We start from the raw sequence: 21,750 nt of genomic DNA, 5'->3' as shown, positions 1-21,750 counted from the left end.
AGAAAATCTGGATAACAAGCAGAAAGGCAGGATAAGAAATCCCTTATCAGTTATTTATGTGTCTGCTCCTTCCCAGGTTTCTCAGTAACTCACACAGAAACCTGGAAACCTCCCCATAGCCCAGAGGGTGGGAAAATCTTAAACCAAGAGGAAACACAGGATAAAAGACGGGCAGGTTTGGGAGTTTAACCAAGAGCTGTGGGATTGGAGACGTGGGCAGCACACCAGAGGTGGGACATGCTCAGCCACCACAGCTCCAAGGGCCTCCAGAGCCCCAGCACCAGGAGAACCACGGGAGTGGCTCAAAGGATCGTGGCAAGGAATGGGAAAAGGTGTGAAGTCCAAGGACATCCTGCCTAAGGAGAACAGGGCTGCCCAGGGCAAAGCATGAGGCACTGGGGCAGCAAACAGCTCGTGCCTGGCCTGGATCCCTCTGGCACTTCCCAGCTCCCTGGCGGGCAGGTGAAGCCAGAACCTTCCTCAGGGGTCAGGACTAATGGACAGCAGTGTCTGTGGCTGGACAGACACACAGCAGGCACCCCTGGCCAGGCAGGGCCCGGGCACAAGCTGAGCTCTCACCTCTGCCCGTAGTAGCTCTCGAAGAAGTGCTCCTTCCACAGCTCCACCTTCTTCTCCTTTTCGATCTCCTGCCGGATCCGGAGCTGCATCTCCGGGGTGAACTCGCCTGCGGGTGCCAAAGGGGGGTTGTCAGAGCCAGGAAAGGGTGGATGGACCAGGCCCAGCCCAGAGCCCTCACCCCCCCAGGACAGCCCTGTCCCAGGAGCCCCGGCACCCCGGGATGCTGCAGCCCTACCTGAGCCCCAGGGGCTCCTCTGGACACTCTGCTGGCACAGGCAGGGCAACAAACCCCCCTCACACCCCCGAGGGGCACATTCCCACCCAGGGGTTTGTGGCTGCCCACAAACGTTCCCCTGTGCCCTCAGAGCCCTCCCCAGCAGCTCTGGACCGTGAGGGTGTGTGAGATGTGTTGGTCCCGTGAGGGCATCGCTGACACCACGGCAGGGCTTTGATGACCTGAAGGTTTGTCTCCTTCCCACACCATTCCCAGGAGGGGAGTGACAGGAATCAGGTGTTCTCCAACACTGCAGTCACCAGAGAGGGGATTCCCCAAAGGGATCCACAGACATGGAATGGTTCCATCACTGCACAGTTGGACTCTCGACAATTTGCTCAAATAGCAGGATTGTAAGAAATTCTTGCTGAGTTTGTTCTCTGTGCAGTGACTGAAATCTGTCCAAAGGGAAGCTGAGTGTCCCCTGGGAGCACAGTTCCTGCCAGGGTGGAATTGGGGCAGTCCAGGGAAGGGAGCTGGGAAGGGGCTGGAGCAGCAGGAGCAGCTGAGGGAGCTGGGGGGGCTCAGCCTGGAGAAAAGGAGGCTCAGGGGGGACCTTCTGGCTCTGCAACCCCCTGACAGGAGGGGGGAGCCGGGGGGGGTCGGGCTCTGCTCCCAGGGAACAAGGGACAGGAGGAGAGGGAACGGCCTGGTCAGCCCTGGAAGGGGAATCCCCTGGGCATGAGTGATATTCCTGCCTCCTGGAGGCACTCAGGATTGGTGCTGCAGTCTTTAGGAAACTCTGGGAACAGGCCATGCCTCAATTCCACAGGGCAGGAGGTGGTCCCTGCCCCCAGAGAGTGATGTGATGTGATCAAATAATGGAAATAAACACCTCTAAGTTCAAGGTAAAATGAATGTTGAAGGTGCAGGAGCCTCACAGATCAGCAAATGGCTGACTTTGTGCTGTACAGAACCACCAAACCTGTGGCATGGTTTGGGTGGGAAGGGACCTTAAAGCTCATCCTATCCCACCCCCTGCCATGGGCAGGGACACCTCCCACTGTCCCAGGTTGCTCCAAGCCCCGTCCAGCCTGGCCTTGGACACTCCCAGGGATCCAGGGGCAGCCACAGCTTCTCTGGGCAACCTGTGCCAGGGCCTCCCCACCCTCAGAGGGAAGAATTTCTCCCTAATATCCAATCTAAACATCCAAACTGACATCTCCAAGGACACCACACTGACCCTGGCCGAGGACACAGTGCCCAGCTCTGGCAACAGAACTCCCCTTCCCTCCTGAGCTCAGCAGTGTCTCTGTTCAGGACACAGTGCCCAGCTCTGGCAACAGAACTCCCCTTCCCTCCTGAGCTCAGCAGTGTCTCTGTTCAGGTACCACAACTCTGGAGTGCCACAGCTCCACCATCATTTCAGAGGCATTTTAAACACATTTTTCCTTCTTTTCTCATCTTTCCCAGAGATTTTCTCTATTCCACATTTTAAGCTGAACAGAGAACTCCCTCTGCAGTGCCTCTGACCTGGAGGTCCCAGAATTCTGGGCTTGCCTTCGCTTCCAAAGGCTGGGCAGCCTGCAGTGAGTCCCTGCAGGGCTCCATGGAACAGCCTCCAGGCATTCCCCAGCCCCTGCCCAGCTGGGAGCCTGCTGGGCTCGGGGAGGGGAGGATTTACCTTCTGACAGTCTCTCCTTCCAGCCCTGGGCGGCCGAGGTGAAGAACTCGTTGTTGAGCGCGGAGCCGCTGAGCTTCATCAGCCCGTCAGCCCCCACCTGCAACAGGACACAGGACAGGCAGGTCACCCCTGGGCAGGGCAGGGAATCGCCCTGGAACACAGAAGGGAATCGCCCTGGAACCAGCAGGAGCCCCAGGGCTGCCACAGGTCCCTTGGGAACCCCCCTGGAACTCGCGCGGGGAAAAGCAACAGCGTCAGTCTGGCCGTGCCCGGCCAAGGCAGGATCCTGGGGCTGTGGGAGCTCCAGGATGGATCCTGGGGCTGTGGGAGCTCCAGGCTGGATCCCCGGGGCTGTGGGAGCTCCAGGTTGGATGCCCAAGGCTGTGGGAGCTCCAGGTTGGATCCTGGGGGCTGTGGGAGTTCCAGGCTGGATCCCCGGGGCTGTGGGAGCTCCAGGCTGGATCCTGGGGCTGTGGGAGCTCCAGGCTGGATCCCCGGGGCTGTGGGAGCTCCAGGTTGGATCCTGGGGGCTGTGGGAGCTCCAGGTTGGATCCTGGGGGCTGTGGGAGCTCCAGGCTGGATCCCGGGGGCTGTGGGAGCTCCAGGCTGGATCTCAGGGGCTGTGGGAGCTCCAGGATGGATTCTGGGGGCTGGGGGAGCTCCAGGCTGGATCCTGGGGCTGTGGGAGCTCCAGGCTGGATCCTGGGGCTGTGGGAGCTCCAGGATGGATCCCAGGGGCTGTGGGAGCTCCTCCTCACCCTCACCTCAGCTCAGCCCTCCACAGCCCTGCTGCTGCCCACACATCCATGGTAGCAACACCCCCCCAGCTGAATCCCAGAAGGATTTTCCAACCATTGCACCTCCTGCACTGAAGAAAAGGGTTGCTCCCACTGACATAAATAAAGGATTTGGGTGTCTGGAACCACAGGAACACGGAACCCCAGATGGTTTGGGTTGGAAGGGACCTCACGGCCCATCCAGTCCCAGCCCCTGCCAGGGGCAGCGACACCTCCCACTATCCCAGGTGGCTCCAGCCTGGCCTGGGACACCTCCACGCCCCGCTGGGCAGGACCCCCGTGTGAGCCCCCTCCATACCTGCCTGTCGACCTCGGGCAGCAGGAGCAGCAGGCGCTGCTGGCACTCGGGGGGCAGCCCAGAGAAGGTGTGCTTGTTGATCAGCGCCCGCAGGTTCGTGTTCACCAGGATCGAGTCGGGCGTCTCCACGTCGATCTCGGCGCACTTGGCCCTCTTGAGCTGCCCTGCAACCAACCACAGCCCCGTCACACCAACCCCGAGGGGCTGCAGGGCCCCTCTGGAGCCCCCCCCTGCACATTCCACAGCAGGAATCCCTTCTGGGGCTGGGGAATCACGTCTGACTCTGCATGTGCAGCCAAAAGCAGAGTTGGGGGGTCCCTCCCAGCCAGAACATTCCACACCTGAGGCACTGCAGCCTGGCTCAGTCACCCTCTTGTCACTCAAGAAGGGGTTCTCAGGAGTGTTTCTAGAACTCCTTTTATCCACATCAATTTTCTGTTCCAAGCCTCCAGTCAAGGTCAGTTTGATCCTCTGGATTTCTCCTTGGACTCTCCTATTTGTTCACGGCAAAAAGCGTTCCAGGAGAACCCATCAGCTCGTTGTGCTCGTGTGGAACCCCCCCAGCAGACACAGGGGAACCCCAGGGGGACCTTGCTGTCCCTCTGCTTTGCTGTGTGAGAGCCCCCACGTCCAGCACTGCCCTTTGTGCCCCAGCTCTGGGGCTGTGCTGCTGGTTCAGGGGGGATGACACAGGAAGGGAATCACGGAATGTCCTGAGCTGGAAGGGACCCACAGGGACCATCTAAGCTCAGATGTTTAATATCTCCCATTTTGCTGATAATGCACTTCTGATCCAAGCTTCAAACCCTGTGGGGGGTGGCCAGTCAGACTGGGATGCACCCAAAGGAAATGGAACACAGCAGTGATACCCAGGGAAGGGCTGGAGCTGTGCCAGGGCAGGGGCAGGTGGGACCTCAGGGAAAGGTTCCTCCCCACAGGGTGGTTGGCACTGCCCAGGCTCCCAGGGAATGGGCACAGCCCCAAGGCTGCCAGAGCTCAGGGACAGGGGGGGATTGTTGGGGTGTCTGTCAGGGCCAGGGGTTGGATGGATGATCCCTGGGGGTCCCTTCCAGCTCAGGACATTCTGTGATCCTATAAGAAGATCAACACCACCCTTGGTAAATGTAAAGAGAACCCCAAAGGTCAGGAGGGCTGAGAAAGCCCAGACCCCAGTGAGGGGCCGGGAGCCAAACCACAGCAGGGTCTGAAGGGTGAGCATCTGGAAGGGATTTCTTTTTCCCTGTTCATGTTATCAGAGTGTGTAAGGACATTAAAAGGTCTGACAGATAGTGCAGGTCCTTTTGTGCTCTCAAACAGCTGCAAATTCCCAGGAAAAAGCCCTGATGAGGAGGACTGAGAGAGGCTGATTTGCACATGGAAGGTTGAATTATTCATCCTAATTATTTATCCCAATTCCCACAGCAGACTGGCAGCACCTCCCAGGGCTCCCCAGAAGTCCCCCCAGCAACAGAATTAACACACTTCACTCAGTTCTGCTCTTCCAGGCTTTTGTTCTGCCCTGGAGCAGCCCGAGCTCTGGGAGCAGGGCAGTGGGGCTCTTACTTGCATGGAGCCTGTCAGATCTCTGGAATGGCTTCTTGCCCAGCCCTGGCAGGGAGTTCTCGAGCTTCACAGAGGGAGAGGAGCTGGAGGTGGAGTTCTGGGGGCTGCTGGACTGCCCCTCTGCCTGCTTCCCTTCCCAACCTGCAGGGAAAAGAGACCTTGGGACACAGGCACGGGCAGAGCAAGGCCCTGTTTGGATGGAACAGGTTCTCTGACACACAACCCCAGCCCTGGAGTCAGGGACAGGCACCTGCAGGACACAAACACTCCTCTGTTCTTGGAGCACTGACTGCCCAACAGGCTGAATGCAGGACACCCCTCTGGAACCATGAGACTATCCCAAAACAAAGGGATGGACAGCCCTGCCATGTGTGGGTTGAGGCTATTTTCCTGTGAGTCCCCATTTATTTCCCACCTGGAATAGTGGGAATCCAACCCAGGAATGTCCTGTTAACACTGCAGAGTTAACAGAGTTCCTGTTAGAGTTCACCATCAGGAAAAACCTCTTCACACTTTATGTGTCCTTTCTAAACTTCACTGTCACAGCTTTTGTTCCCTCAGCCAAGCCCCGGGAATTCCTCTTCCCTCCCCTTTGCAGGACTCAGGAGACAGTTCCACATCCTCCTTCCGAGTCACACTCAGCCAAACCAGACAGATCCCACCCCTGGGATTCTCCTCACACATTCCTCACCCCCACGTTCCCCTCTGGGGGAAGAGCTTCCTCCCCAGCTCCTCCTGCCTCCCTGTCCCTCCTCCTGCCAGGGAGAGGAATTAACCTGAGCTGCTCTCCCCTCTGCTCTCTTTAGTTTGGGTGAGCACCAGGCACTCCCCCCAGTCTGGAAAGGTGCTCAAGTCCCAGATCTTGGAAGAGAAAGAGTTGTGACATAGGATTAAGTCACAAACTAAATGAATTCTGGCTCTAATTAATGACTTGCACTAATCAGTTCCTTCCCCTGCTGTGCCAGCTCTGTTTCTCTCTTCCCCTCCTCTGCCTGGTTCCTTTCCCTCCCTTGTTCCTCACATGGGCTGTTCTGGCTCTGACTAAATCCCAGAAACTGTGGAATCAGTGCATTGCTTTCCAGCAGAACATTGTTCCCTCCTCACCTATACATTTAATTTACTCCTCCTCCCCCCCCACATCCCACTGTCCCTGCTGGGAGCTGTCCCTGGGAACTGCCACAGGGACAGGAGGGGGAAAAGGGACTCCATGGGTGCTGATAAAACCCCCCCAGAGCCCCTCGTGCCACAGGAACCTCCAAAGCTGTGCCAGGAATGGATTTACAGCCTGGCTGGGGGTGCTGAACTCCCACTGATCCCACCCAGAATCAGAGGAGGAAGTCAAGGAAAAGCCTGGAAGCAAGAAAGGATCCTGATCTGAGCCCAAGGAAAGCATTTAGGGCTGAAGGTACAGAGCAGGAAGGGCCAGAAACTTGTTGGGAGTTTCTGGCCCTTGCACCAGTGGCACCTCCCAGAGCAGGCTGGGGAACATCCCTCGGGAATGAATCCCACTCCTGCCCCAGGAATGAATCCCACTCCTGCTCCAGGAATGAATCCCACTCCTGCTCCAGAAATGAATCCCACTCCTGCCCAGGAATGAATCCCACTCCTGCCCCAGGAATGAATCCCACTCCTGCCCAGGAATGAATCCCACTCCTGCCCAGGAATGAATCCCACTCCTGCCCTGGGATGAATCCCACTCCTGCCCTGGAATGAATCCCACTCCTGCTCCAGGAATGAATCCCACTCCTGCCCCAGGAATGAATCCCACTCCTGCCCCGGAATGAATCCCACTCCTGCCCTGGAATGAATCCCACTCCTGCCCTGGAATGAATCCCACTCCTGCCCTGGGATGAATCCCACTCCTGCCCTGGAATGAATCCCACTCCTGCCCTGGGATGAATCCCACTCCTGCCCTGGGATGAATCCCACTCCTGCCCTGGGATGAATCCCACTCCTGCCCTGGGATGAATCCCACTCCTGCCCTGGGAATGAATCCCACTCCTGCCCTGGAATGAATCCCACTCCTGCCCTGGAATGAATCCCACTCCTGCCCTGGAATGAATCCCACTCCTGCCCCGGGACAGGCTGAGGACAGGGGGAGCTCCCAGGGGCACTCCCAGGCTGAGCTGCTCATGGCTCTGGGAAAGCCCTGAACCTGCACAGGGAATTTCAGCTGAACACTCCCACAGCTACACCCAGAACATGCAGGAGAGACTGTTTTTCGTGCTAATACTGTTTTACTGCTGTTCCAGAACCTTCCCTGGCTGTCTCTGCTCCGGGGATGGAGTGGGGACACCGGGAATTCCCCTGGCCTGCAGAGGGACTGGCACTGCTGGCCACGTTCCACATCCCAGGGAAGGAGTGTGGAGAGCCCAGCCCTGCTGGGAGAGCCAAGGCTGTGCCAGGGAACCCTCGGACACCAGAGCCAGGACAGGAGCACCAACCTTTCCTCCCGCAGCCAAACAGGGACCACCCTCTATTTCCTCTTACACCTGCTGGAAAAAATGGGGTTTCCTTCCCATTTCAGCTTTCTCATTTACCAGAAAGCTGAAGCAGAGACACTGGGAAATTCCCACCTCTGCTCTGGAGCCAGGCTGGGAGAGCTGGGGGGGCTCAGCTGGGGAAGGGAAGGATCCAGGGAGACCTTGGAGCCCCTTCCAGAGCCTAAAGGGGCTCCAGGAGAGCTGGAGAGGGACTGGGGACAAGGCCTGGAGGAACAGGACACAGGGAATGGATCCCACTGCCAGAGGGCAGGGAGAGATGGGAGATGGGAAAGGAATTCTTCCCTGTGAGGGTGGGGAGGGGCTGGGTTGGGATTCCCAGAGAAGCTGTGGCTGCCCCTGGATCCCTGGAAGTGTCCCAGGCCAGGTTGGACGGGGCTTGGAGCAACCTGGGCTGGTGGGAGGTGTCCCTGCCCATGGCAGGGGGTGGCATGGGATGGGATTTAAGGTCCCTTCCCACCCAAGCCTGGGATCTGGTGATTCTGTGACTCAGAACCAGGCTGGCAGAGCCAGGACCCACTTGGGCAATCAGTTACACTGGAAAGAATTCAGGGAAAACGGGCTGGAAGTAACTCCCAAGAATTCCAGATACCCTGGGAAACGCTGCTGCTGTTCAGGGAGCTCCTGCCCTGCTGGGTCAGCCAGGGCAGGGCAGGGACCTCCTTCACTCCTAACCCAGCACAAATGCTGGAAACCTGCTGGGATCTCTCAGGTGAGAACCTGCTCCTTGGCACAGGACATGGAATCCACCCTGGGGAACGAGCAGCCACTTGGGAAAACATCAGTGCCAGCACAAACAGCCCTGATTTGCCCAGCCCTGGGCAGCAGCTGAGCACAGGGAGAGGCTTTAACCAGGCAGTGGCACAGTGGGATCCATCCAAGATCCATCCCTGCCCCAGTGCATCCCCACTGAAACCAAAGCCAGGGAAACAGGAGCTGGGCCGGGGCAGGGGCAGGAGAACAGCAAAGAGCACTTTCCCTGCTGTCCCCTGGACAGCACACGGAGCAGAGGGGCTCTCCCACCCCCAGAGGGGCTCTCCCACCCCCAGAGGGGCTCTCCCACCCCCAGAGGGGCTCTCCCATGCCCAGAGGGGCTCTCCCACCCCCAGAGGGGCTCTCCCATGCCCAGAGGGGCTCTCCCACCCCCAGAGGGGCTCTCCCATCCCCAGAGGCGCTCTCCCATTCCCAGAGGGGCTCTCCCATCCCCAGAGGGGCTCTCCCACCCCCAGAGGGGCTCTCCCACCCCCAGAGGGGCTCTCCCACCCCCAGAGGGGCTCTCCCATCCCCAGAGGGGCTCTCCCACCCCCAGAGGGGCTCTCCCATCCCCAGAGGGGCTCTCCCATCCCCAGAGGGGCTCTCCCACCCCCAGAGGGGCTCTCCCATCCCCAGAGGGGCTCTCCCATCCCCAGAGGGGCTCTCCCATGCCCAGAGGGGCTCTCCCACCCCCAGAGGGGCTCTCCCACCCCCAGTGTCCCTGCACATACCTGACTTACCTGGAGTGGGGTCCCCGCCTGCCTTGACGGCCTTGAGCAGGACGTGCTGGTTAGAGGACACGGGCATTCCCGCCCGGCATTGCTGCTGCTGCTGCTTCTGCTGCTGCTGCTTCAGGGCCTGGGGGCACAGGGGGGACAGGGGGGAGCTCAGCTGGGGCCTTACAAACCATCCAGGCACTGCTGGATCCTCCTTCTGCTCCGGCAAAAGTCGAGCACAACTTGTGCCCGAGCCAGCCCCTGCTGCTGCGTGTGCAGTGGGAGGCAGGTGAAAATGGGATCAAACGTGGTAAGTGCACTGCCAAGAGGAGATTTCCCCCCTTTGCACCTACAGCTAAAAGTTAATGGTCACAGAACATCCACAAATAACTTCAAAGTGAAAGTACCACCGTGTAATCCATTCCCTCTCCTGGGGAGAAGCAAGTGGCAGCTTCCTAAAAAACCTTCAACAGAGGCACTGCCCGTCAGGGGAAGGTTTTTTAATTAGCAAAGTAACAGAGATTCGAACACTAAAGGAAAGAAAACAAACCCCTTTTGTTTCAGAACAGACTCTTCAAGCAGCAGCCAGGACAGAGCCCCAAAGGCCCCGTGGCTGAGCCAAGGAAGGAAGGAGGGATTTGGTTAAACTGCAAACCAAAGTGTCTGTTTGCAAAAGCTGAAATCCAAACCCAACCAACCCCCAGAGCAGAACAAATTACAGCAGATCAAGGATCCCCTGGAATTTCAGAATAGGAAGTAACAGGATGTGCAGTGGGACTGCTCGCTGGAGATCATCACTGTCTCAAACAATAACATTAACAACGAGGATAATGATGATAACAACACACTCAGAACCAGGGGAGGGGATAAAAACGTGCAGGAACCTGCAGGATCTGCCTCCCAGGGAAAGCAGAAGTGATTTCAGAGTTTAAAGACACCAATGAGGCAGTGACAGCAGAAGGATCCAGACAATGAAGAGACACCCTGGATCCTGTTTTCCCATTTATTAAACAGTTCCTATTTAGCCACTTCCACCACAGGTTAGAAAAACATTCAGCCAAACCCAAACGTGGCAAGAGTGAACTGATCCTGTTACTGAGGTCAAAAGCTTTCTAAAAAAAAAAAAGAGAGATAAAAAGGGAGACCTGCCAAAAATCCACAAACAAGCCCAAGAAAGCTTTTCCAAACTGCCCCTTGAAGATGAGCCCCAGGGGACAGTGACCACTCCAGAGGCAGAGCAGAGTTCCAGGGTTAAAGGCTCTCCCTCAGAAATGCCCCTTCCCTCTGGGAATGTTGTAATTACTGGGCACTGGAGAAGGGAGGGCTGAGCCCAACCAGTGCTCCTGAGTCACAGTGTGGGGCACAGGCAGGATCAGGGACAGGAAAACTCCCTTTAATTCTCCTTTCACTCGGTGTTGTGTTTGTCCAGCCCTGCTGCCTCCTTCCCTAGATTTGCTTTTTTTGTCTGCATTTTATAACTTGTCCTGCCCACTGTGGCAGTGGAAGATGTGACACCTGCTCAAAATGCCAGGAGGGGGGAACCAACATGAGCTTCAAGGTCCCTTCCAGCCCAAAACTCCTCCAGGATTCCAAGAGGAGCTGCTGAGCACGGGGAGGGAAAGAGGTTTGTACCAAACCCTGAGCCTGCTTCATGGAATCATCGAGTCCCAGGATGGTCTGGGTGGGAAGGCACCTTAAAGCTCATCCCATTCCACCCCTGCCAGGGGAAGGGACACCTCCCACCAGCCCAGGTTGCTCCAGCCTGGCCTTGGACACTTCCAGGGATCCAGGGGCAGCCACGGCTTTCCTTGGCAACCTGGGCCACTTCCATCCCTCCCTGAACAACAGGCCCTAATTAGCTCATCCTGCCTCACTGCAGGTCCTTCCCCAAGGCCACAGGCACCTCTGGAATGCCATCCTGAGTGCTGCTTCTCAGCTGGAAAAGGTCAGGAGAAGGGGCAGGGCTGGAAGAGGTAAATCCTGTGGGGACTCATCCCGATCCCATCTGCTGGGACGAGATCCCACAGCTCCTGCACTCCCACCCCTCTGCACTGCATCCATAACTCCTCACAGACACTTCCCTTCCTGGGGAGTAAATCCAAGCCCCATAAAGCATTTCCTTCCCAAGGATCATGGCAGAGTGAGCAGTGCAGCTGGGGAAACACCTGCAAATCCCACACTGGGGGACGAATCCACCCCGAATTTTTCATGGGGAGAAGCAAATCATGTGAGGCACAAACACAAAACAACCTCCCCCCCTGTGCTGTGCACACAGAGAACTGGATCCACAACAGCCAGTCCTGAGCACGGGGAAGAGTCAGAGCCCTCTGTCCCTCACAGCACCCAGCAGAGATGCAACACAAAGGCTGTGTGTCCTCCACGCACACCATCCACGGAATTCCTGCCCCTCCATACACACCATCCACAGAATTCCTGCCCTCCTGCCCCTCCATACACACCATCCACAGAATTCCTGCCCCTCCATACACACCATCCACAGAGTTCCTGCCCTCCTTCCCCTTCCCTCCACACACACCATCCACGGAATTCCTGCCCCTCCACACACACCATCCACAGAGTTCCTGCCCTCCTGCCCCTCCATACACACCATCCACAGAATTCCTGCCCTCCTGCCCCTCCACACACACCATCCACAGAATTCCTGCCCTCCTTCCCATCCACACACACACCCACAGAGTTCCTGCCCTCCTGCCCCTCCACACACACACCATCCACAGAATTCCTGCCCTCCTTCCCCTTCCCTCCATACACACCATCCATGGAATTCCTGCCCTCCTGCCCCTCCATACACACCATCCACAGAATTCCTGCCCCTCCACACACACCATCCACAGAGTTCCTGCCCTCCTGCCCCTCCATACACACCATCCACAGAATTCCTGCCCTCCTTCCCCTTCCCCTCCATACACACCATCCACAGAATTCCTGCCCCTCCACACACACCATCCACAGAATTCCTGCCCTCCTCCCCTTCCTTCCACGTGGACACACAGCACCCCTGGAATTCCGTGGAAGGGAACCAGGGGAAGAAGTCAGTGCATTTAATTCTTCTCCCCAAAAAAACTGAAGTCACTAAAACCATTTCCTAAACCGGACTGTGGAAAGCTGCAGGCACTCAGCAGAGGGCTGGGGGAACACAAATCACATTTTATAGCCTTTCTATAAAACAATACTTAAAAAAGGTCCTGATGCTTCTTCAGGGCAAAGGCAAAGGAATGGAACAGCACAACACTTTGGTCTCCTTCAGGGGAGGGGGAAGTTTCAGCCCAACGCTGTTTATGGACACCGAGAATTCCGGGATTAACTCCCGGATTAACTCCCGGATTAACTCCCTTCAGGTGCAGTTTCACCAGGAAATACCATTTCCCAGAGGAACGGGAGCACTGCAGGGATGTCCAGGAAGATCCCCCGGGGCACTCACCTGCTTGAGAGCCTTCTTGCTGTGCTTCTGGGAGGAGGAGAGCACCTTGCCCTGGATGGAGGGGGACGGGCAGCCGGACTGCGGGGACGACGTCTGGGACAGGCGGGACGACACTGCCGGGGGGAGAGAGAGGGGGAAACGTGGATGGACACAATCCAACCCTTGTGCCTTCCCCTCACCACCTCAGAGCATCCCACGGGGCTCCTGGGCCTGGTTGCTGAAGGGTCCCTTCTGTCCCCTCCTCCCCACCAAGGCACACGTTCTCCCACAGCAGCTCCCGTGGCTCCAACCCCAGCTGATCCACCTCAGCTCCACCTCTGTGCCATCAGCCCCACAAACAGCTGCACAGGGAGGAAAAGCTCCAGGCTGAGCCAGATCCAAATGGGAACCCCAGGCAGGCCGTGGCTCTGTCCCTCTGGGATGACCTGTGCTCGGAGCCCTCACTGACAGCAGCTCCTCACCAGGGCAAGGACGAGTCCTGCACTGGGAACACCCAGAGACCTGCACAGGAGTGGGAACACCCAGAGAGAGACCTGCACAGCACTGGGGACACCACCCAGAGACCTGCACAGGAGTGGGAACAACACCCAGAGACCTGCACAGCACTGGGAACAACACCCAGAGTCCTGCACAGCACTGGGAACACCCAGAGACCTGCACAGGAGTGGGAACAACACCCAGAGACCTGCACAGCACTGGGAACAACACCCAGAGTCCTGCACAGCACTGGGAACACCCAGAGTCCTGCAGAGCACTGGGAACAACACCCAGAGACCTGCACAGCACTGGGGACACCCAGAGTCCTGCACAGCACTGGGAACACCCAGAGTCCTGCAGAGCACTGGGAACAACACCCAGAGACCTGCACAGCACTGGGGACACCCAGAGACCTGCACAGCACTGGGAACACCCAGAGACCTGCACAGGAGTGGGAACACCCAGAGACCTGCACAGCACTGGGGACACCCAGAGACCTGCACAGCACTGGGGACACCCACGGGGTGCAGAGGAAGTGGAGCTTCCCTGGCACTTGCTCCTTTTTAAAAAGAAACACGGGAACATGCAGGATATCCCAGGAAATGCAGGTGCATTCCCAGTGGGCGAGTGCAGACACATAAAGAAGTCTAGTCCAAGCCAGATGGAGTCCTGGAGTGAGGCTGGATCCAGCTCCAGGTGATTTAACCCTTAAAGAGCCTCGTCAGAGCCAACAAACTGGGGATCAAACAACAGCTGCTCGTGTGGCTCAAACCAACTGGTTTGGCACAGGACACCCAAAACCCCCAACTCTGGGGACACCTCCCACCAGCCCAGGCTGCTCCAGCCCAGCCTGGAACACTTCCAGGGATCCAGGGGCAGCCACAGCTTCTCTGGGCAACCTGGGCCAGGGTTGAACCCTCCCAGGGAAGAATCCCTTCCCAATCTCCCATCTCTCCCTGCCCTCTGGCAGTGGGAAGCCATTCCCTGTGTCCTGTCCCTCCAGCCCTTGTCCCCAGTCCCTCTCCAGCTCTCCTGGAGCCCCTTCAGGCACTGGAGGAGGCTCTCAGGTCTCCCTGGAGCCTTCTCTTAAAAAGAAAAGCCCTGAGTCAGCAAATTCCTGGTTTGTGAATGTCTCAGCCCATGAATTTGTGGGATAAACAAACACTGAGAGATCAAAGAAAGCAAGTGAGGAGTAAAACAGCGTTTGATGCTGGGTGACCCCTGCCATAATAAACACATCCCCATCTAAAGCAATTAAATTATCACTTCCTGAAGCAATTAGTTCTTGAACACACCAGAATAAAGCAGTGAAGGAGCCAAGAGATAATGACCCAGCTCTTCACCAGCCAGAGGGATCCCGCTCAGCACCCAGGGAGAAGGGCAGCTCCCAAAAACAGGGCAGGGACAGCAAACACCAGAGAGCAACATTTCAGCAGAACACACAGAATTAGCAACAATGAACTATAAAACGTGAAACTCTCCCGTGTGGCTCGGATTCACTGAAGGGAGCAGGTTCTCAGGGGGCACACACAGCAGAGAGGGGGCAACCCCAGCCTCTGGAAGGGCAGGAAATACAGCAGCAACTGAAAGGTCTGGGTGAGGAAGGGGTCATGCAACAGTCCCTGAGGGGATTAAACACCCCCAGGTGATCCCTGCCCACGGTCAGAGGTGACACAGGGCACAGAGAGCAGAATCACCACTTCAAAGGCCAAAATAACCCAACCCTGGTGTCACACCAAGGGCTGCCAAGCACAGGCTGTGTCTGTGTGGGATATCTGTCTTCTCTCTGGCTTTCTTAGAAACTGAAAAGGATGTGGAGCTGAGATCCTACCTCCTGGTGCCTTTAAATGCTCAGTGTTTTGAGGGAAGCTGCAGGAATGCTGACAGGATGCACCCTGGAAAGCAGCACTGATGTGACAACACCCCAGGGGCTGCTCTGCCTGTTCCCCACAACCCCCAAAGCACTGGTCAGTCACTCCTCTCACACCCAAACTGGGCAGGAGGAGGAGCAGTGAGATTTACTCACCAAGAACTGACTGAGGAAGGTGAGTGGATAACAATTCCTTTAGGAAAACTGCAGTACATTGCTGCAAACAGTAAAGACAGGAGGTATCCAGGGATCCTTGGACCCGACAGGAGGGGGGAGCCGGGGGGGGGGTCGGGCTCTGCTCCCAGGGAACAAGGGACAGGAGGAGAGGGAACGGCCTCCAGCTGTGCAGGGGGGGTTCAGGTTGGATATTGGGAACAATTCCTTCCTGGGAAGGGCTGTCCAGCCCTGGTACAGCTGCCCAGGGCAGTGCTGGAGCCCCAGCCCTGGAGGTGTCACCCAAAGGCAGTGGTGGAAGGGATGGTTTGGGTTGGAAGGGACATTAAATCCCATCCCATCCCACCCCCTGCCATGGGCAGGGACACCTCCCACCAGCCCAGGCTGCTCCAAGCCCCATCCAGCCTGGCCTTGGACACTCCCAGGGATCCAGGGGCATCCCAAGTTCCTGCTCCAGGGCTGGCTGTGTGACCCTGGGCTCGTCTGCTCCACGACACATCCACAACGAAAAGCTGCCCTTCGCTCAGCTGGGCTGGAAGAACAGTTGAGCTGAACTAAAAATACAACCCCCCCCTCCAACTGTGAGCAGTCTTAAGCTTAAAATAACCCAATTTGAAACAGCTAATGGGATCCAGATGTATCACATGGAAAACTTGGAGTGAAGTCATTAAAACACGCTTTGAGGAGCACAGAAATGTCCCTGGTTAATCACAGACTGCTTTGGGTTGGAAGGGACTTTAAAGATCATCCAGTCCCACCCCCTGCCACGGGCAGGGACCCTTCCCACTTCAACCAGTTTGGGATTCAACGATTCTATGGGTTTAAGGACCAGCAAGGCACCGTGGAAGCAGAAATGGAGGCAGATCCATGGAAAAGCAGCACAAATCCAGCAGCCTGAACAGGTTCACCCCATCCCACAGCCCAGCAGTTTGAACAGGTTCATCCCATCCCACAGCCTGAACAGGTTCACCCCATCCCACAGCCCAGCAGTTTGAACAGGTTCACCCCATCCCACAGCCTGAACAGGTTCACCCCATCCCACAGCCCAGCAGTTTGAACAGGTTCACCCCATCCCACAGCCTGAACAGGTTCACCCCAGCCCACAGCCCAGCCCTTGGGCTCTACAGCAGCAACTCCAAACTAGCACTGACAGCAAACAAACCCCCGAGCCCCCGTGGAGCTGCCCCAGGGGGTTTGCCCGCCCTGGTCACTCACTGCATTCCCAGGAATGCTCGGATTTGAAGCAGCACAGCACACACACACTGCCAAGCAGGTTCTCCAGCTGTGCCACGTCCCTGAGGAGCCTGTCAGACCCCAAAGCTTCACCTCGTGCTGCCACGTGTGAGCTGCCCACAGAGCTCGAGGCACCTTCTGCTGCCTGCTGTGATTGGTGTCACTGCATTTTGAACAACAATTTATTTCTCAGAGGACCCAGTCGGTGGAACTCGCTGTGGATTTGCTCTGGGGAAGTGTCACACCTGCAGTGAAACACTCCCTGGACAATTCTGTCCCTCTCAAGGCCCTGGGGCAGCAGGTGGTTGTGAAAACCCCCTGGGTGTTACAGTGAAGAACCTTCTGCTTCTTTACAGAATCCTTCAGTAAAACATCTTCTCTTTCTGAGTGGTGCTTGTGGCTGCCTGTGACGCCACAGGGTGCTGGGGACACGTGTGTTCCCGAGCCACAGCATCTCCCTGGAGCACAGGGAGCTTCCTGAGGGGCACCTGGAACATCCCATCCCAGACTGGTTTGTCACCCCGGGAAGGAGCACGTTCTTCACTGCTAAAACCACACAGCTGACCTGGAAACAGTTATTTCAGACTACTTAGGGATCCCCCAAAACAATTTTATCCAGAGGAAGTGACGAGGACAATACAACACCAGTGATCCCATTTACGCCCAGTTCCAGGGCACGGAGCTGAAATACAGGCCTGTGCCTCCCAGTCCTAAATCTGGGGTCAAAGGACAGCCAGTATAGATGAACTTCAGCTGTTTCCCTGCATTCCCCTCTCTGCTTTTACCTGCTGCCACTTAAACAAACCACCCCAAGCTCCCCAGGGCAGGAATCCTGTGCAGAGCATCCAGTCCCGTGGCCTCTGATCCAGGAGCCAGCACAGGGGTAACACACCCAGCCAAGGGTGCACTGTCAAAACTCAGAACCATCAAATTCCAGACTGGTTTGGGTGGGAAGGGACCTTAAAGCCCACCCAGTGCCACCCCCTGCCATGGGCAGGGACACCTCCCACCAGCCCAGGTTGCTCCAAGCCCCGTCCAGCCTGGCCTTGGGCACTCCCAGGGATTAGCCAAGATTAAATTCAGTTTCTTCTCGGCCGTTGAGAGACCAGTTCCCAGCCACCACTGTCAGACCCCATCAAACTGAAGCTATTTGAGCTCTTCCTCCCCCAGTTGTTTGTGATTAACTCTTCCCGATTCGCTCCAGACGGGAACGCTCGCTCAGGAGCTCATGTGGAATTCACTGCCAACAGCACTTCCAGCTCACACCCCGAGCCCATGTTCGTTAATCTGCTACATTACAAATAGCCCAGGAAGCTCCAGCCCTGCCTGTGACCCCACACCCCCCCGGGCCCATCAGCAGCAGCTCCCGACGGCCGTGGGGCAGCCGGAACGGCCGGTCCCGCGCTCCCACCACGGATCCCACAGCTCGGGCTGGGATCGAGGGACAGCCAAGGTACTCACGGTTCTGGAGGGGACACACAGCACCACAAACCCTGCTCTGTGCCCGCCCTGGGCCCACTCCTGGCTCGGGCTGTTCCTCCCTGGATCCTCGGCCCCAGAACGGCCGCAGGGTCGTGGAACCAGGCAAGGCTCGGGTGGTTTTCTCCAGTGAGGAACTGCGCAGTGAGGTCTGAAGCAGGGAGATCTGAAGCACTCAGAGCTGAATCCCAGGGCTGAGGCACTGCCAGGGACAGGGACAGGACAGGGACAGGGACTGGGAACAGGACAAAGCCCTTCCCTTCCCTTCTCTTCCCTTCCTTTCCCCGGCACTGCACCCTCGGAGAGATCCTGCCCTCGGCAGAGACACTCCCCCTCCCCAGACAGACACGGCCGAGCCTCTGAACTAAACTCTGGCAAGAGAAGAACGTCTTTAAAAGCAGCTGGCTGGGCAGCCTCAGCTCCAGGCACTCCCACTTCCATGGCCTCCCCACGGATCTGGGAATGTGCTGCTGGGAAGGAAGGGGAAAGTCTCCCCACATCCCACTGCTGGGACAGGACGGGGGACAGAGGGGAGGCAGGGAGAGCATCCTCCCCTCTGCTTCACTTACTGAGAGCTGCCTGCTCTGAGCCATCAGCTGCTTCCAGAGGAACATGGGAACCAGCAGCACAAACCCCCCAGGCTGCCGGGAATACTCGGAATGAGAGTGGAAAGTCCCCGAGCCATCGGCTCCTGCAGCCTGGCGGCAGCACCAGCAGGGGCTTCCATGCTCCTAGAAGTCAGGAAGTTGCCTCAAGCCATGTTTTGGGAGGAAAAGGATTAACTATTAACTAATTCTTCAACTATTATCTAATTCTTCAGCTATTAACCCATTCTGGGAGGGTGGGCAGGCCCTGGCACAGGCTGCCCAGAGAAGCTGTGGCTGCCTCTGGATCCCTGGAAGTGCCCAAGGCCAGGCTGGACAGGGCTTGGAGCAACCTGGGCTGGTGGGAGGTGTCCCTGCCCATGGCAGGGGGTGGGACAGGATGAGCTTTGAGGTCCCTTTCAATCCAAACCATTCCATAATTCTACAAACCCCTGGCCTGGAAGATGGAGAACTGCTGAGGGCACAGGGAGTGTGCCCGGGCCGTGGTCAGTAAGGACAGGGATGTCTGGTGCACTGACACGTGTTCTTCATTTTAAAAGACCTAAATTTCCCACAAATGACGAAAACAGAGCAAATCTGACTGGTAAGAAAAACAACTGACAAGGAGCACAACCAAAAACTGCAACTTGTTATGGGACACTAATCAGAGCATCAAGCAACCACAGGGAACCACATCCCCCACCAGAAACAGGGAATGGGAAAACCCTGCTCCTGGAGGACAAGCAAAGGAAGCAGTTGAGATAATAAATGGATTATTTATTGCTATGAGTCCTTCCCAGGTGAAGACGACGGCCCAGCTGGGAATGTCACTGGAAATTGGAACTTTGCTACCACTGATGCTGAAGTTACTCAGAGGCCATTTCGGGGGCTCAGAAAAGCACAGTGCAGGAGAAATCCCTGGATCCCCGGGGTTGGAAAAGCCCTCCCAGCCCATGGATACCCCCTGTGCCCCATCCCCACCTTGTCCCCAGCCCAGAGCACTGAGTGCCACGGCCAGGCCTTCCTGGGACACCTCCAGGGCTGGGCACTCCAAACCTCCCTGGGCAGGATGGGAGCAGTGCTGGCACAGCCCCAGGGCCATTGGCCTCGTGCCCCCCTGGGCACACTGCTCTGCTCTGCAGAGAACAGAGGGCAGTGACACCCATTGCTCAAAAACCCCACTTCAGGAAGGATAAAAGCACTTTATCCCAGATTGGTGAATCCGAATGTTTTTGGTCACTCAGGGCAAACACTGCAACTCCCACCAACCCCCCTGCAGAGTCCTCATGTCCCCACATCCAACAGTCTGTGTGTCTGTATGTATATATATATATATATATATATCTAGGTTATACATCGTACTTCCACTTTAAATAATGGTTGGACAGGAAATTCAACCAAATTCAGGGTGTTTATGACAAGTCCCAGCAGAGACACACAATTTGCATGGGGCTGGTGCTGCCACCGAGGCCTGACAGTGCCAGGTGTGAGGCACAAACCCCCTCAGCTGCCCCAAACACCCCTCAGAGATGCCAAAAGGTGGTAGGTTCTGCCCCAAACACCAGCCAGTCCACAGCTCTGTCCCAGGGCACAAAGAGCTGGCCAAGGGGGCACTGGGCACAGCTGGACTCGACACCAGCCTGAGGAGAAGCTCTAAAGAGAGCTCTGACCCAAACCAAGGCAAAAGGGGCAGCTGTGCCCCGGGTGTGCAGCCCCTCAGTGGATTGATTGCACAATGTGATCCTCCCCAGTCACGTGCAGGGGCAGGAACTGGCTGCATTTAGAAATGCTGGTATTTCCACCAGATCTCTCCAGCAGGAAGAAACAAAGCGACAGAAACCAAACAGAACTCTTTTTTTTTTTTAAGTTGTTTCTGGCAGCTGTTTTTGGGGCAGGGGGCAGAGCCTGGCTGCTGGGGACACCCAGAGCCACACAGAGCTCCTACAGCAAAGAGGTGCCACCCTCCAGCTGTGACCTGGCCCTCCTGTGACTCCCAGGGGTCACCTCTAGGCCACCAGATAATGCACAACACCTCAGGCACAGGGCAGTGTCTCATCCCTAATTCCCATTTTCCCAAGCCACTGGCAGTGAGCACAGTGCAGACTTTAACCACTCCAGGCATTTTCCTTCGCTGCCCCACGTAAGAGGAGTTTATGGTCACAACCTGTTTTAACCTTGCCCAGATCTTCTGACCTCTTCTCAGTGCCTGACATTTTGCCAAATATACTTTTTGGATTTCTAATGTGGCTCAAACTGCCACAACTCTGAACACTGATCTGGTTAAACAAAAGCCTGGGAGCCAGGAGGGACCCCTGGTTGTGTAAAGATTCAAGACAAGCTGCTCATTGGCCAGTGGAGAAGGATTATCCATAACCTTGCCCAGTTCATTTGCTCCTTTTCCTTTGAAGTTACACAGGAAGCTTGGGCTGGGCTTTGCTGGAGGAGACCCACGACTGCCAACTGTGTTTTAAGTTCAGGACATCCACCTGCAGCTTGTCCTACACCCCGTTCCTGAGGTGCTGCTGAAAGCACCTCACTGACCTCCACAGGGCTTCTAAATCCCTGCAGGGATGGGGACTCCCCCCCTGCCCTGGGCGGCTGTGCCAGGGCTGGACAGCCCCTTCCAGGAAGGAATTGTCCCAATATCCAACTGAAACTCCCCCATGGTGCCACTGAGGCCGTTCCCACAAGCCCCGTGTCCCAGGAGAGCTGTTCTCACCACCAAGCTCCACGGACCACCCCGAGCAGCTCTTTCACCCCACGGCCCAACAGCGGGGTCTGTCTCACCTCTGAGGGGCACCCAAAGGCCCCTGCAGGGAGAACTGTGCCACATCTCCCTGCTGGCACAGCCCCCCCTCCCCTTACCTGCCCAGGGCAGTGCCCAGAGCGGCTCCATGAGCATTCCTGCTGCTCCCAGCCCGGCTCCCGAGCCGGCCCATGTGGGGCCGCGGATGCGCCGGGGCTCCCGGCACTCCCCAAAATCAGAGTGTCCCTTTGGCTGCTGGCAGAGCACTTGGGTTTTTGCACATATAAGGAAGTGGCTGGTGATGTTATCTGAGCACACTTCCTGTGTGATGTGGGGACGAGCACAAACCCTGTCACACAAACCCTGTCACACAGACCCTGTCACACAAACCCTGTCACACAAACCCATCACACAAACCCATCACACAAACCCTGTCACACAAACCCTGTCACACAGACCCATCACACAGACCCTGTCACACAAACCCATCACACAGACCCTGTCACACAGACCCTGTCACACACACCCTGTCACACAAACCCTGTCACACACACCCTGTCACACAAACCCTGTCACACAAACCCTGTCACACAAACCCTGTCACACAGACCCTGTCACACAAACCCTGTCACACAAACCC

The 21,750-nt window shown here is 56.9% G+C and overlaps 1 protein-coding gene across 3 annotated transcripts in view; it reads right to left on the bottom strand.

The window, feature by feature from the left end:
- Positions 1-21,750, bottom strand: part of ASXL2 (ASXL transcriptional regulator 2) — a 67,743-nt gene that overhangs the window by 7,453 nt on the left and 38,540 nt on the right. For 2 of the 3 annotated variants that reach the window (XM_039390448.1, XM_039390449.1), the window contains 6 exons: positions 12,548-12,660; positions 9,121-9,247; positions 5,136-5,276; positions 3,573-3,736; positions 2,478-2,574; positions 580-685 (listed from right to left, as the gene is read on the bottom strand). In XM_039390448.1, coding sequence (XP_039246382.1) covers positions 580-685; positions 2,478-2,574; positions 3,573-3,736; positions 5,136-5,276; positions 9,121-9,247; positions 12,548-12,660 — 748 coding nt within the window. The remainder of the gene's footprint in view (positions 1-579; positions 686-2,477; positions 2,575-3,572; positions 3,737-5,135; positions 5,277-9,120; positions 9,248-12,547; positions 12,661-21,750) is intronic. The other variant, XM_039390450.1, reaches the window with a different exon arrangement.

The sequence above is a fragment of the Pipra filicauda genome, unplaced genomic scaffold, assembly GCF_003945595.2.
Source record: "Pipra filicauda isolate LSUMZ 115617 unplaced genomic scaffold, ASM394559v2 scaffold820_size145981_pilon, whole genome shotgun sequence".
In the NCBI taxonomy this organism is placed as follows: Eukaryota; Metazoa; Chordata; class Aves; order Passeriformes; family Pipridae; genus Pipra; species Pipra filicauda.
The sequence above is the reverse complement of the archived record's forward strand: the minus strand, read 5'-3'. Positions and strand labels throughout refer to the sequence as shown.